The sequence below is a fragment of the Microcaecilia unicolor genome, chromosome 8 (genome assembly GCF_901765095.1).
Source record: "Microcaecilia unicolor chromosome 8, aMicUni1.1, whole genome shotgun sequence".
Classification (NCBI taxonomy): domain Eukaryota; kingdom Metazoa; phylum Chordata; class Amphibia; order Gymnophiona; family Siphonopidae; genus Microcaecilia; species Microcaecilia unicolor.
In genome coordinates this window covers 222,809,517-222,823,604 of record NC_044038.1, presented here as the reverse complement: position 1 = coordinate 222,823,604, position 14,088 = coordinate 222,809,517, and the positions used below count along the sequence as shown (strand labels likewise).

General features: G+C 48.2%; 1 protein-coding gene across 1 annotated transcript; it reads right to left on the bottom strand.

Annotated features, from left to right (window-relative positions):
- Nucleotides 1-2,020: 2,020 nt before the first annotated feature.
- LOC115476087 (P2Y purinoceptor 1-like) lies at nucleotides 2,021-4,099 on the bottom strand. Its single transcript, XM_030212238.1, has one exon. The coding sequence runs from the start codon at nucleotides 3,544-3,546 to the stop codon at nucleotides 2,485-2,487; it is 1,062 nt and encodes a 353-aa protein (XP_030068098.1). The 5' UTR covers nucleotides 3,547-4,099; the 3' UTR covers nucleotides 2,021-2,484.
- Nucleotides 4,100-14,088: the final 9,989 nt, after the last annotated feature.

Sequence of the window (14,088 nt, the reverse complement as noted above, 5' to 3'; positions counted from 1 at the left end):
TAAATAACGGTGGAGGGGGGAGGGTATACCATTTCCAATATTGTGCATAATCTTAATTTTAATCAAAGGCCAAGATAGGGCTGCCCTCAGCCCACAGTTTAGACCCTACACTTGTTCCACTGCTAGAAAAGTGACCTCCTGTACTCTCAGTCATGCTGTGGAACCTGATACATGAGCAAACAAATTCCTTCCCTGTAAGTCAGGGTAAGACCACTGGAAAGTAGATACCTGCCCAGGGAGGAAATGTTTTGATTCAGTTTTGGAAAATGTGTAGGGGAGGGGGGGGGGGCAATTTTTTTTTGCAGTTCACAATGAATGTGCATGAACTTGATTTGCATACGCTGCCTCCATTAGATGCAAATCTCTTTCATGCGTATTCATTGTGGATATCCTGAAAACCTGACTGGCAAGGGGTACTCCTAGAATTGCGTTACTAAAAACTATTTTAACCCACTTTGGACTAGATTCTATAAATAGTACCTAAAAAACAGCCTGGCACTGACAGGCGCAGTTTATACAATTGCGCTCAGTGCCTGGAACCATGACTACATTTAAGCACGACCATTTCCGCCAATGAAAACCTGGTGTAAATAAATCAGGTGCAGATTCTCCTAATTCTATAGCAATGCATATACATTTTAGGAACTTGCCCATGCTCCTCCCATGGCCACGCCCCCTTTTCAGATCCATGCACTAGAATACTTCTAAAAACATACAGCATTAATTACTTCCTGTTCCGGGGCAGAGGGAGCAGGGAGCCAGCGGAGCCGACAGGCGCGCGGCTGCTCTCTGCACCCCTCCAGTGGCATGCACCCAGGGGAGGTGATGCACCCGGGGGGGGGGGGGTATCATTGCTCGTGCTGCACCCGGGGGTGTGTGCGCATCGGCGATCCGCCCTTGATGGCAGCTGACCTAGGATCATCACTGTGCTGGGCCATTTGTTACTGCGTCTAGAAAAAAGGGCCTTTTTAAGGGGCTGGAAAATGGATATGCGCTAAAAGCGAAACCAGCATGCGTCCATTTTCAGCCTGAGACGTAGCTACCAGCCATTGACCTAGCGCTAAGTCTCATGTGCTACCTGCAGGGTAAGCAGCCCATGGTAGAAAATAGAAAATCATTTTCTACCGCGGGATTCTGCACACGCCAAATTTGGAACTACCGCCTGGCTCATGCGCTAGCCGGGTGATAGTGCTAATTTGGCACATGCTGTCAGGGCTGCCGAGAAACTAGGCCAGGCCCGGGGCAAGGCCGCCCCGCCTCTGTCCCCCTGCCGCTGCCGTTCCCCCTTAGCTGTAGTCCGCGTCTCACCTGCCTGCCTCCACGGCTCCGGGCCCCCTTCATTCAAAGCGGCAGTCGTGCAGATCGCCTCTCTTCTGGCCTTCCCTGTGTCCCGCCCTCATCTGATGTAACTTCAGGTTTCCGCAAGGGTGGGACACAGGGAGGGAAGGCTAGAAGAGAGGCGATCTGCGACTGCCACTTCGAATGAAGGGGACCCGGATCCGAGGAGGCAGGCAGGTGAGACTGGGGACTGCAGCGCCGGCGGCCTGACCCCGGCGCCGGTCCCCCTTGGAGGCCCAGGCCACGGGGAATTTTGCCCCCCCTGCCCCCCTCCCTCTCGGCAGCCCTGCATAGGCTGTTACGCAGCTTAGTAAAAGGGCTGCTTAGGCAGCTAACAATGCATGAATTTGGGAGCTCAGCATTTTCTGAATATTGGGTCCCTATTTACTGTTTATTGTGCCATAACAATGTTACGTGTTTATAGGAAGAGTTTGATGACATTGTTATTGCATGCTAAGCTTTAGAAAAGAGAGTGACCTAAATTAATAAATTGTGTGCATCAGCATTTACATTGCTCATAACCTGGGTGGCTTTTGCCAAAAGAGCTGCCAGTTATTCACAGCAATTAAAAGAAAAAATACTTTGTGTAAGACTGAGTCCAATTTAGGCCGGAATCAAAACTTTAGGCCAGAGATGATTTGCTGCTTAATTGCATTTCTTTGTCTACGCATTGTATCATTTTATAAACAGAACTGAATGAGCAGCCAAAGCTGAGTTTCTCTGCTGAGTTTGCATTACTTTTAAAATTGCTCGTGTCAGACATCAAAGGCCGAGCCCGAACCCGAACCCGAACCGGTCATAAAGTCCTGCAGGGGACAAGCAACGAGCAAATCTTTACTGCAGTCATTTGGTCGAACAGGGGGACTCCACCCAGAAAAGGAGCCTGCAGTCCAAGACCTGGCCTTACCCCCTGTGGTCTGACAGAACCCACCCGTGGCAGACTCCTCCTCATCCCCCTCCTTCCCTCCCTCCCCGACGTGTCCTGAAATTGTGATGTGCCTTAGGAGGACCCCAGACACAAAAGTGATTAAAGGAAACGTACATACAGTTCAGGATTTGAGCATCGTCCACACACAGCACCTGAGTTTAAACAACCTGACACTCGGTCTTAGCAGAATCCCAAGAGTTTTCACTCCCGGAGAGGGCTTAAAGGTCCTCGGAAACCCTACAAAGCTCTTCACACCCAACATCCCGCAGTGTGTTTCTGTCAGACAAACTTTGGGTGCTTCTGCTCCCTAAGTAGATGAAGGACTTCCAGGCTCTCTCCCGAAACGTCCTTACCCTGGACACAACGTTCTCATTAGTCACCAGGTAAACCAGGGGGTTAATGGCACTGTTCAGACAGGCCAACCCTCTGGTAACCTGATAGGACAGATAAATGTTTTTCAAGGTCTGACTGCAAGTCCCTTCCAGTTGCCAAACCCTGGACATCAGATTGAGGTTGCGAAAAACATGGTAGGGAAAGAAACAGACGGAAAACAAGACCAGGACGATCAAGACCAGGTTGATGCTCCTCGCCTTCAGGTTAGGGTCCACGTTCGTGTTTTTGCGCAGCACCGCAAGGACACGAGAATAGCAGGCAAGGATGATCAGGAAGGGCATCACAAAGCCGCTGAGGGTGATGATCAGGGTGTAGGGCCGGTAAGCCCCTAGCTCCTCGTCTCCCGTTGAGTCGTGGCAGTGGGTGAAGTTGCGGTTGGTTTTGGAGAACCAGAGGTCGGGCAGGGTCTGGATCAGCACCCAACCCCAGACCAGGGCGCTGAGGAAGACGACGGGGCGCAGAGTCTGGAACCTGCCCATCATGGCCATGGGATGGACGATGCCCAGGTAACGCTGGACGCTGATGCAGGCCAGGAAGCCGATGCTGGCATAGAGGTTCAGGTGGAAGAGGCAGCGGGCCAGCCGGCAGAAGGCTATCCCGAAGATCCACACCGAGCCATTCAGGTAATAGGAGACGAAGAAGGGCAAGGTGATGGCATAGAGAAGATCGGCCAGCCCCAGGTTGAGCACCAGCACGTTCAGGCTAGTCCACTTTCTCCAGTTAGCGCCCATTTTCCACAAGCCCAAGCCATTGGCCACCACCCCGATCAGGAAGGCAAGCAAGTAGACAGCGGGCAGGAAGCGGGAGGTGAAGGCTTTGTTCACTTGGCACTGCAGGCGACTGGCATTGGGGGCCCTGAGGGTGAGATCCTCGTCCTCCACCCACATCCTCCTCTAGGGCTCAGGGACCCTGCCGTCCCCACTTGCTCTGTGAGTTTGTACTCCTCTGAGTGGATGCTGCTGAGGGGCACTGGGAGAAGTCGGTGTTGCCCCTTGGCTGCATTCCTTCTCCAGGCAGCCACCAACTCTGCAGAGCGATCGCCTTCCTACTTTCTCATGCTGCCCCTAGACTTCCAGGTCGCCACGTGGGGAGAAGTTCTCCGGCTCTGCAGCCCGATCGCATTTACCGTGCTGAAAGTTGCAGAGGCTGAACGGAAAGTGGAAGAAGCGCTCTGTGGTCCGGAATCGAAATCACAGCCCGCCCCTCCTCCTCTTAACAAGTGGGAAACTCTTCATGTGCGCGCGAGCACAGGTCTGTCCTGGCAGGCGCTGAGCCGTCCGCCCGCACCGCTTGACTTTCCGATTTCCAGAGCCACCGACTAAGGCAGAGTGCGAGGAGCGAGTGATTCTTGACGTCTTGACTTCTGCTTTCGTGCAATGTCATCTGTTTAGCCCAGTCTTCTTTTGCATTTGACAAAGAGACTTTTTTTTTTTAACCAAACGCCTACATATCTTCAGAAATTACTACTACTACTACTACTACTTAACATTTCTGAAGCGCTACTAGGGTTACGCAGCGCTGTACAATTTAACATGGAAGGGCAGTCCCTGCTCAAGGAGCTTACAATCTAAAAGACAGGTGTACAATCTAAAGACAAGTGTTCTTTTATTGAGCAACCTCTGATAAAGGAAATTAGCGGTAAACCATGAAAACTTCCAAAGAGACAGCCGTCTTGAAATAACAGAATTGACAGAAACTGAGAGCACCAGTTTCAGGGACAGGAGGCCACCTTCTTAAATGTAAGTGATGAAATGGATTCTTCCTGGAAAGCTCATAATCTACAAGGTGCGGGGCTTTTTTTGAGGGGGGTACTTGGGGGTAGAGTACCGGCACTTTTTCCATTGTCTGCTAAAATTGACCCTTGGACCCCAAGTTGTAATGAAAGAGCTCAGGCTCTGCCCACCAATTCTGCCTTGTCATAGATTCTGTGACTGGTTACGGGGGGGGGGGGGGGGGCTGGTTATTGTGGGGTGGGTCCTTCAGTGATCACCCCGCCCTTGAAGGGTAGCCTAGCATTTGAGTACTGGCACCTTTTTTGCTAGAAAAAAACATACTGACAAGATGCGATCAATCGCTCATGTCTGTAAATCATAATTTATTTAAATATAAAGCATTTAAAATACATTGCCATTATTTTCAAAAAAATTTTTTTTTTTTTTTACATACTAGCCAATGCATAACGTTTACTGTGCTTACAACATTTCCTTTAGACCAAGCTGGTCTAGAGCAAACATTATTTAACATCTAATGCACAAAGGGGGTTATGTGTCCCTTTTATTATTTGCCATAGCAGCTACCGATAACCCTATGCAAATATATTACAATGAGCTCATTAGTATTAATATGAGATTTCTGTCTGATGCACAGAAAGGAGCGCTTACCTTTAGAGCTAGATTCAGGCATTGTAGACGATACAGAATGCTTTGGCTCGATTGTTAGCAGGTGCATCTCGGATTGAACATGTATCCCCCGATCCTTCGTTCATTGCACTGGCTGCCAGTACTCTCTTGAGTGCAGTACAACATGGCATGTTTGATTCACCATGCGTTCCATGGTATCTTAAGCATGTGATTCGGGTGTATCAGCCGTTGAGATCATTGCAGTCAGAAAACTTAAAATTGATAGCTAATACTAAATTACATTTAGTATTTTTTTATTGTTGCATTTGTATCCCAACTTTTTTGCAGGACACCTGGAATACCACTTTTTTGATAACAGGCCCGCAAATTTGGAATAATTTACCTGGTTACCTGAGATTGTGTAGCAGCAGGGCTCAATTTTGTAAATTTTAGAAGACATATTTGTTTCAACACGCATGGAGATGATACCTCTGACTGTTTTAGAAGAGAGAAGTTTGGAACTGTTTCTGAATATTTGTTTGTTTTATTGTGCATGTTGATTTGTAATTCGCTTAGTTGTAGGCAGAATAGAAATTCTTAAATAAATTAATTAATTTTACGGCAGATCAGGAGCTGTTGGAGAAGAGCCCTTATCATCCACACTGGCAACTTTGGGGCTGACTCCCTGTCCAGTTCCCTTCTCCCTACAGTCTCTGCCTCCTGATCACCCCCTGGCCTGGTGCAAGGAACTCTCCCCTCCTTCTGGCACTCGGCTCACCTTTATTTCTCCTGATTCACACCCAAGCCCCCCGCCACCATCTTTACAAAATATGCAGGTCCCCACCACTACCACAGGTAGGAGCTCGGAAGTTTTGCCCCGAATATCAAGGTGAGCTCCTTTCATACGTGCAGGAGCTCTCTCCCCCTCCCCTCCCCCACTCTCCACATGTCCTGGAAACAATCCTGTTTTGCACGTATGCTAGGTGCTTCCAGTGGCCAATGCACAAAGACTACCGCTAAATTTCTGTGCAACTCATTTGCATACCATTCCCTTTGTGCATCGATCGCAGTTTGTGAATCGGTAAAGTCACCCATGGCTGTGGCATTGAACAGTGACCTTTGTGCGTCAGCCCCTCAGTCTTAGAAGCATAAGAAACATAGAAACATGACGGCAGATAAAGGCCATATGACCCATCCAGTCTGCCCATCCTCTGTAACCCCTAATTCTTCCTGTTCCTAAGCGATCCCACATGCTTTTCCCATGCCTTTTTAAATTCTGGAAGAGTCCTAGACTCCACCACCTCCACAGGGAGGCCATTCCACACCTCCACCACCCTTTCTGTGAAATAGTACTTCCTTAGGTTACTCCTAAGCCTATTCCCTCTTAACTTTGTCATATGCCCTCTCATTCCAGAGCTCTCCTTCATTTGAAAAAGGCTCTCTTCCTGTACATAAATGCCCTTGAGATATTTAAACGTTTCTATCATGTCTCCTCTCTCCCTCCTCTCTTCCAGCGTATACATGTTGAGGTTCATAAGCCTGTCCCTATAATTTTTGCATTCAAGACCGCTTACTAATTTCGTAGCCGCCCTCTGGACTGACTCCATCCTGTTTATATCTTTCCGTAGGTGTGGTCTCCAGACCTGCATGCAGTACTCCAAATGAGGTCTCACCAGAGACTTATACAACAGCACCATCACCTCCTTTTTCCTGCTGGTCATGCCTCTCTTTATGCACCCAAGCACCCTTCTGGCTTTGGCCATCACTTTTTCTACCTGTTTGAAAGCTTTAAGGTCATCAGACACAATCACCCCCAAGTTCCGCTCTTCCTTCGCACACTGAAGCACTACACCCCCTATATATACTGTACCATTCCCTCAGATTTTTGCAACCCAAGTGCATGACCCTGCATTTTTGGGGATTAAACCTTAGTTGTCAAATATTGGTCTTCATTGCTCTAGCTAAAGATATCTGTCAGCTACAACTCTTCACTCTATGCAACCAGTGCTGGGACCAGGAATATTCTAGTTCTGTAATGACGTCTACTCATTGTCCTTCTGTTCTGTTGATTTCAGTTTAGCCAGTGTGGGAAGAGAGACCTTATCTAACATTACAACCTCTGCACTGTATGATGAGGAATCTGGGATCTGTGGAAATAGATACCATGAAGAGATCCCAGTAATTTGGTTTAGGAAAGAGAAAGGCAGGAAGGTGGATTTAACATAAACTATCACTGCTAATTTCACGTTAGTTTTTGCATGTTGTACACTGCTTCAATATTGTCCTGCTTAAAGGCTGTTAAGAATATCAGCCATATTCGGGTACCAGCATTGAAATTCCAGATTTCCAGAGCTGGCTAAACACATAACTGGTTTGGGGGGAGGGGGAGAGGTATTTTACAAAGATGCGGTAGCCTTTTTAGTGTGTGCTAAATGCTAGAGATGCCCATAGGAATATATTACTACTACTACTTATCACTTCTGTAGCGCTACAAGGCATACGCAGCGCTGTACATCATTCACAAAAAGACAGTCCCTGCTCAAAGAGCTCACAATCTAAGTAGGACAGACAAACAGACAGACAGAACAACTAAGAGGTAAGGGAATTAAAGAGGTGGGGATAAAAGGGTACAGGGCAAGTGAGTAGTGGTTAGGAGTCAAAAGCAGCGTTAAAGAGGTGGGCTTTTAGCCTGGATTTGAAAACGGCCAAGGACGGAGCTAGACGTATAAGGTCGGGAAGTCTATTCCAGGCGTGAGGTGCTGCGAGATAAAAGGAACGGAGTCTGGAATTAGCAGTAGAGGAGAAGGGGACAGACAAGAGAGATTTATCCACAGAACGGAGTACCCGACGGGAGGGGGTGTAGGGAGAGACAAGAGTGGAGAGGTACTGGGGAGCGGCAGAGTGAATGCACTTATAGGTCAGTAAGAGAAGTTTGAATTGAATGCGGAAACAGATAGGGAGCCAGTGAAGTCTCCAGCATTTAGTGCACTCTTAATTGTAGCGCGCACTGAAAACGCTAGTGCACCTTTATAAAAGGACCTCTAAGTGCGATATTTAGCACTTAACCAGCTATGGGGCACCGCGTAAAGATAAGACTGACTTTGATGTGGTCCTATTTATGCAGTTAACCTGGATGGTTAAGTGCTGAATATCAACACTTAAGCAGCCAAGTACTGACTCCGCCCCAGAACACCCCCAAAATAGCTAGTTTTTAGTTCGGTGCTAACCAGGGGTGGACTGAACATTCGGGCAACCAGACAGTGCCCGAGGGCCCAGAGCCTCTGCCCAGAAGCTTGCTGCACACAACAGCCCTGCCCAGTCCTACCTTTAAAGGCATGCCACTCTGCGGAGGGGGGGGGGGGCATGTTCTTACCCATTGGCTGCTGCCCTGCCCAGCACCACCGTATTTTAAAAATGGCGGCCGAGACTCCCTGTGGAAGCCTTGCGAGACTGTTGAGACCCGTGAGACCACTGTGGAAAGTCTCAACCTCCATTTTGAAAACACGGTGGCGATGGCAGGCAGGGGAATACCGGCAGCACAACAGGCTGGAAAGAACATGCTCACTCCCCCACCCTCCACCCCCCGCAGAGACCACTAGACCACCAGGTCCCTTCAGGTAGGACCGGGGCAGCGGAAGCATTGGCTGCTGTGGTAAGGGGGCAGCAGTGTGGCAGTAGAGGGGTTCAGACAGTGGCCGAGCGGGGGCTCCAGACCACCCTCAGTGCCCAGGGGCCCAGACCACTCTCAGTCCACCCCTGGGGCTAACTGATTATTTTCAGCAGCACTAATCCGTGAAGCGTCACAGGAAACTGGTGGTTAGCCCTGAACTGGTGATTCAACTGGCCAGGAGACATTTCTGGCCAGTTAGATCCCTTTGAATATTGACCCCCTAAATGGTGGAAACACTATCACAGTCATAAATACCTGGGCTGTTCCAGTGGTCAGATACACAGCCGGAACTGTAGAATGGAACCAATTAGAATTATATCACCTAGACTGGAAAACTCAAAAGCTGATGACGATGCACAAACTGAAACCGATCGGCTACATTTAGCATGAAAAATTGGTGGTTGGGGTCTGTTCCAAGATAGACAGACTGCAGAGGAGGAAAAACAAGCACTGACTGATTACATCAAAACCAGCAATGAAAAAAGGTTAAGCAAAGTTTGCAGGGAGAACATCATCAAGGTGAAAGAGAAGAAAAACAAGTACAGAATTGAACAACTGGAAACCCGTACGGCTAAATAAGAAAACTGCATTACATGGACTATATCTTATTTATTTATTTATTTGTTACTTTTGTATCCCACATTTTCCCACCTATTTGCAGGCTCAATGTGGCTTACATAGTACCGTAAAGGCGTTCGCCATGTCCGGTAGAGAAGCAAATACATGGTGATGTTGTGGTCGATTAAGGTTGAGGCACAATGGGGATCAAAGAGAGCAGAGGTTATGTAGTGTCCATTACGAGCTTTGGTTATGCTGTGTTGCAGAGTGTGGGCTTTTATGTTGGGTCGGTAGGGTATACCTTTTTGAACAGGTTGGATTTTAGTAATTTCCTGAAGTTTAGATGGTCGTAGGTTGTTTTCACAGCTTTTGGCAGCGAGTTCCATAGTTGTGTGCTTATATAGGAGAAGCTGGATACGTAGGTTGCTTTGTATTTGAGTCCTTTGCAGTTTGGGTAGTGGAGGTTTAGGTATGTTCGTGATGATCTGGTTGTGTTTCTGGTTGGTAGATCTATGAGGTCTGTCATGTAGAAATTGTGAATAATATGGACAGCACCTGGAATTGTCGATGGCTGTGGCTGGGTACGCTCGTGAAGGAGATGGAAGGAGTAAATTTTACAGGTCAGGAACAAGCTTTACAAACTGAGGGCCCTGTTTACTAAGCTGTGCTGTAGGTGCGATAGAGTTTTTAACACATGCCAAATGTTAGCGTGCACTAGCTCACGCTAATGCTAGAAACGCTCATATATTCCTATGGGTATCTCTAGCATTGGCGCATGCTAAAAACGCTAGCGTGCCTTAGTAAACAGGGCCCTAACTGCATGAAAGCGAATGTTCAACATATTTTGACTAATAGCAGATGTAAATTATCCAATGGAAAAGATGAAACCATTGGCCATTTGCTTAGTGGATGCAGAGAAATTACCCAAACGGACTACAAACAATGTCACAACAGGGTAGCCATAATGATCCACTTGAGCTTGTGCAAGAAGGTACAACTTTAGAATTGACAAATGCTGGTATAACCACCAAGTAGGCAAAAAAATCAGATTTTATGGGACTTTCAAATTCAAACAGACCAACATTTGGAACATAACACACCTGATGTCACAGAAACAATACTGTAATTTTCATTGACATTATGGTACCAAGAGACACAAGAATTAAAGACAAAGAATTGGGAACTTTTTCAAAATATCAAGACCTGACTGTAGTAACGGCAAGACTCCGGAATAAGCCATATCAGGTCATCCCTGTTGTTGTAAGTACCTTAAGCACCATTTCACCAAGGACGGACACATTTCTACAAAACCTTGACATTTCAGATTTCACAACAGTGGACTTACAAAAAAACAGCTTCTTGGCTCAAGCTGCCTTTTGTGACGATACCTGGATAATTCCTAAGCTTCTGGATGAAGCGCAAATTCTCCAGAGAAACCAGACAAAGCTTTGTGTTATGTATCACGTATAATGATAGTCATCATCATCGTGAACTGCCCATTTCCTGCACCAATTTCTCCGAAGACTCTTGGAAAGGTCTAGACCAGGCTTGTGGGCCAAAACTCAGCCTGCCAAGACCTTTTACCTGGCCCTCAGAAGCTCAGCGCGGTTCAAGCTTGTAGACAGCTAAGTCACGTGGAGAAGCAGGAATCCCACTGAGCCTCTGCTACTGGAGCCAGGTGAGTGGAAAGAGACTGGGAGAAAATGGAGGGAGTGGGGGGAGGAGAGGCAAGAGAGAGAGAGAGAAAAAAAACTGGGTGAAGACTGGACTAAATTGATTTCTTCATTAGCACAGCTTAGCTTCTCTGACTCCATTTACTTTCATTTTTTAATAGTTTTTAAAAAATTTTTTACCACTGTCAGAGAGAAAAGCAATAGAACAGAAGCTGAGCAAAACTACATGCTGGGGAGGGGGGGAGCGCACAATAGAGGGAGACTGGGTAAAGGCTGGGGGAGGGGAAAGTACATGAGAGAGACTAGGGGTTCTCAGAGAGTACGTGAGTATGTGATTCTCAAAAAAAAGAGTGCGAGTGTGCATGTATTTTCACCCTCTGAATCTTACAAAATATCAAATTTATTTATTTTATTTATTTGTTACACTTATACCCCGCGTTTTCCTACTCATAGCAGGTTCAGTGCGGCTTACATAGTGGTAGGTTACAAACCAGCTTATAATCGAAAGAGAAAAATGCCTATATTTTGACCCAAATCGGGAGATGGGCGTTTTTCTCGCAAAGGCGCCCAAATCGGTATAATCGAAAGCCAATTTTGGGCGTTTCCAACTGCACTCCATCGCGGAAACGAATAAAGTTGACGGGGGCGTGTCGGAGGCGGGACTGGGGCGTGGTTATCAGTCGAGGAGAGATGGGCGTCTGTAGCTGATAATCAAAAAAAAAAGGCGTTTTGACCGCGATTTTGGGTCACTTTTTTTGGACCCTTTTTTTTCACGAACAAGTCCCAAAAAAGTGCCCCAACTGCCCAGATGACCACTGGAGGGAATCAGGGATGACCTCCCCGGCTCCCCCAGTGGTCACTAACCCCCTCCCACCAAAAAAACCCCCACTTTAAAAACTTTTTTCCCACCCTGTATGCCAGCCTCAAATGCCGTACCCACCTCCATGACAGCAGAATGTGTTCGATCCTGTCACAGCCTTTCCCTGGGTCAGATGTGGCTCTTGGGTGCAGTACAGGGTCACATCAGCATTGCATTGTGGTGGGTGTAGGGTATTGGGCTCCGTGATTTCATTAGCTTGTATTACAGTCTCACGATGTTGGTAGTTGGTAGGCTCTTCTCCCATGGTGCTTTTCCCCCTGCCTACTGGGTCAGAGTGTGCCCTGTTGTGTTTCCTGTTGTAGTCCATGCAGTAGTGGCCATTTTTGTAAGACAGTTTTAGTTCCCTTTCCTGTGTTAGCCACGTTAGACAACTTAGTTCTTCCCTTGAATGTGGCTGAAAGAGGGCATTGTACAGCATTCTGCCAGCTCTGACCTACTGCTAATCTCAGTACCAGGGAGACTCGTTGCCAGTGGGGCACAACCTCTGCAGTTAACTGTGAGTAAGTGTGCTTATTCCAATAAAGGACATTTTCAGAGAGATTAGTCTTCAGGTGTCAACTGGTGTGCCAATGTTATATAGCAGCAACAAGTTCTAGAGGCCTGCGTGTATGCAGGTCCCTGGAGCACTTTTAGTGGGTACCGCAGTGCACTTCAGCCAGGTGGACCCAGGCCAATCCCCCCCCCCCCCCACCTGTAACACTTGTGCTGGTAAATGGGAGGCCTCCAAAACCCACTGTACCCACATGTAGGTGCCCCCTTCACCCCTAAGAGCTATGGTAGTGTTGTACATTTGTGGGTAGTGAGTTTTGGGGGAGGGGGTTTGGGAGCTCAGCACCCGTGGTAAGGGAGCTATGCATGTGGGAGCTTTTTCTGAAGTCCACTGCACTGACCTAGGGTGCCCAGTTGGTGTCCTGGCATATCAGGGGGGCCAGTGTAGTGCCAAGTCTGGCCCCTCCCACGACCAAATGGCTCAGATTAGGACGTTTTTGAGCTGGGCGTTTTTAGTTTCCATTATCGCTAAAAAAAACCAAACGCCCAGCTCAAAAATGTCCATTTTTTCGAAAATACAGTTCGGCCTGCCCCTTCACGGACCCGTTCTCGGAGATAAACGCCCATGGAGATAGACATTTGCGTTCGATTATGCCCCTCCACGTGTAGTAGAGAGAACGAATATTATAGTGAATGTGAAATGAACAGGGGAAGGGGTAGTATTGGCAGGAGAGAGGCGGGGGATAGGGTGGAATTAACAGGGGATGGGGTATGAGGTAGATGTGGGATAGGTAGGGCGAGGATAAGGGCATTAATAGAGGATGAGGTCTAAGATAATATGGATTGTTGTCTGATCTGTTGTTGTTGTTTGTGGGAGGGCCCCTAGGCTAAGTTGGGTCATTTGGGTAAGCTTGTTTGAAAAGGTGGGTTTTTGGTAGTTTCCGGAAGGAAATGTGGCCCCCGATAGAAAACGGCTGGACAAGCCTGGTCTAGACTGTCCACAACAGTGAAACATGCACCACATCTGATAGTAAACCCAGCGTTTACTGCCTGACCTTGAGCAAACTGTTAAGATTCTTTGATCACAATTAGACTGTGAGACGTTTTACAGATCTGTATTCCTGATTACAATACGATATCGCATCAGCGGTCTACTTACAGTGTTTATAACCCAGGGGTTTTTTATTTTTCAGATTGTTTCTCTCAAAACATGAACTGTAATCAGGGCCGTGCCAACACGGTAAGCGAGGTAAGCGTGGCAGGGGGGCGCCATCCTCTGGGGGGCACCCCGTCGCGCCATGGTTGCCTCGCCCTCCCGCTCCCATGTCCCAACTGCCCGCCCTCTTCTCCCCCAACAAAATCTCTTTTAAATTTACCTCCGTCCTGCTGGCAGGGCAGCGAACGGCGCAGCGTCAGTGAAGGAGGCGGCGCTCCCGACGTCTCTACTAGTCTTCCCTTCGCTCAATGTCCCGCCTTCTTCTGACGTCAAAGAAATGACGTCAGAAGAAGGCGGGACATTGAGCAAAGGGAAAACTAGTAGAGACGTCGGGAGCGCCACCTCCTTCACTGACGCTGCGCCTTCGCTGCCCTGCCAGCTGCACGGAGGTAAATTTAAAAGAGATTTTGTTGGGGGGAGAAGAGGGCGGGCAGTTGGGACATGGGAGTGGGAGGGCAGGGGAGAGAGGACAGCAATCATCTTCACGGGGGGGGGGGGCGGCACCCGATCCCCTGCGGGGGGGGGGCGGGCGCCACCTGATCCCTTGCAGGGGGCGCCACAGACCCTTGGCACGGCCCTGACTGCAATACACATAAGTCTGTTC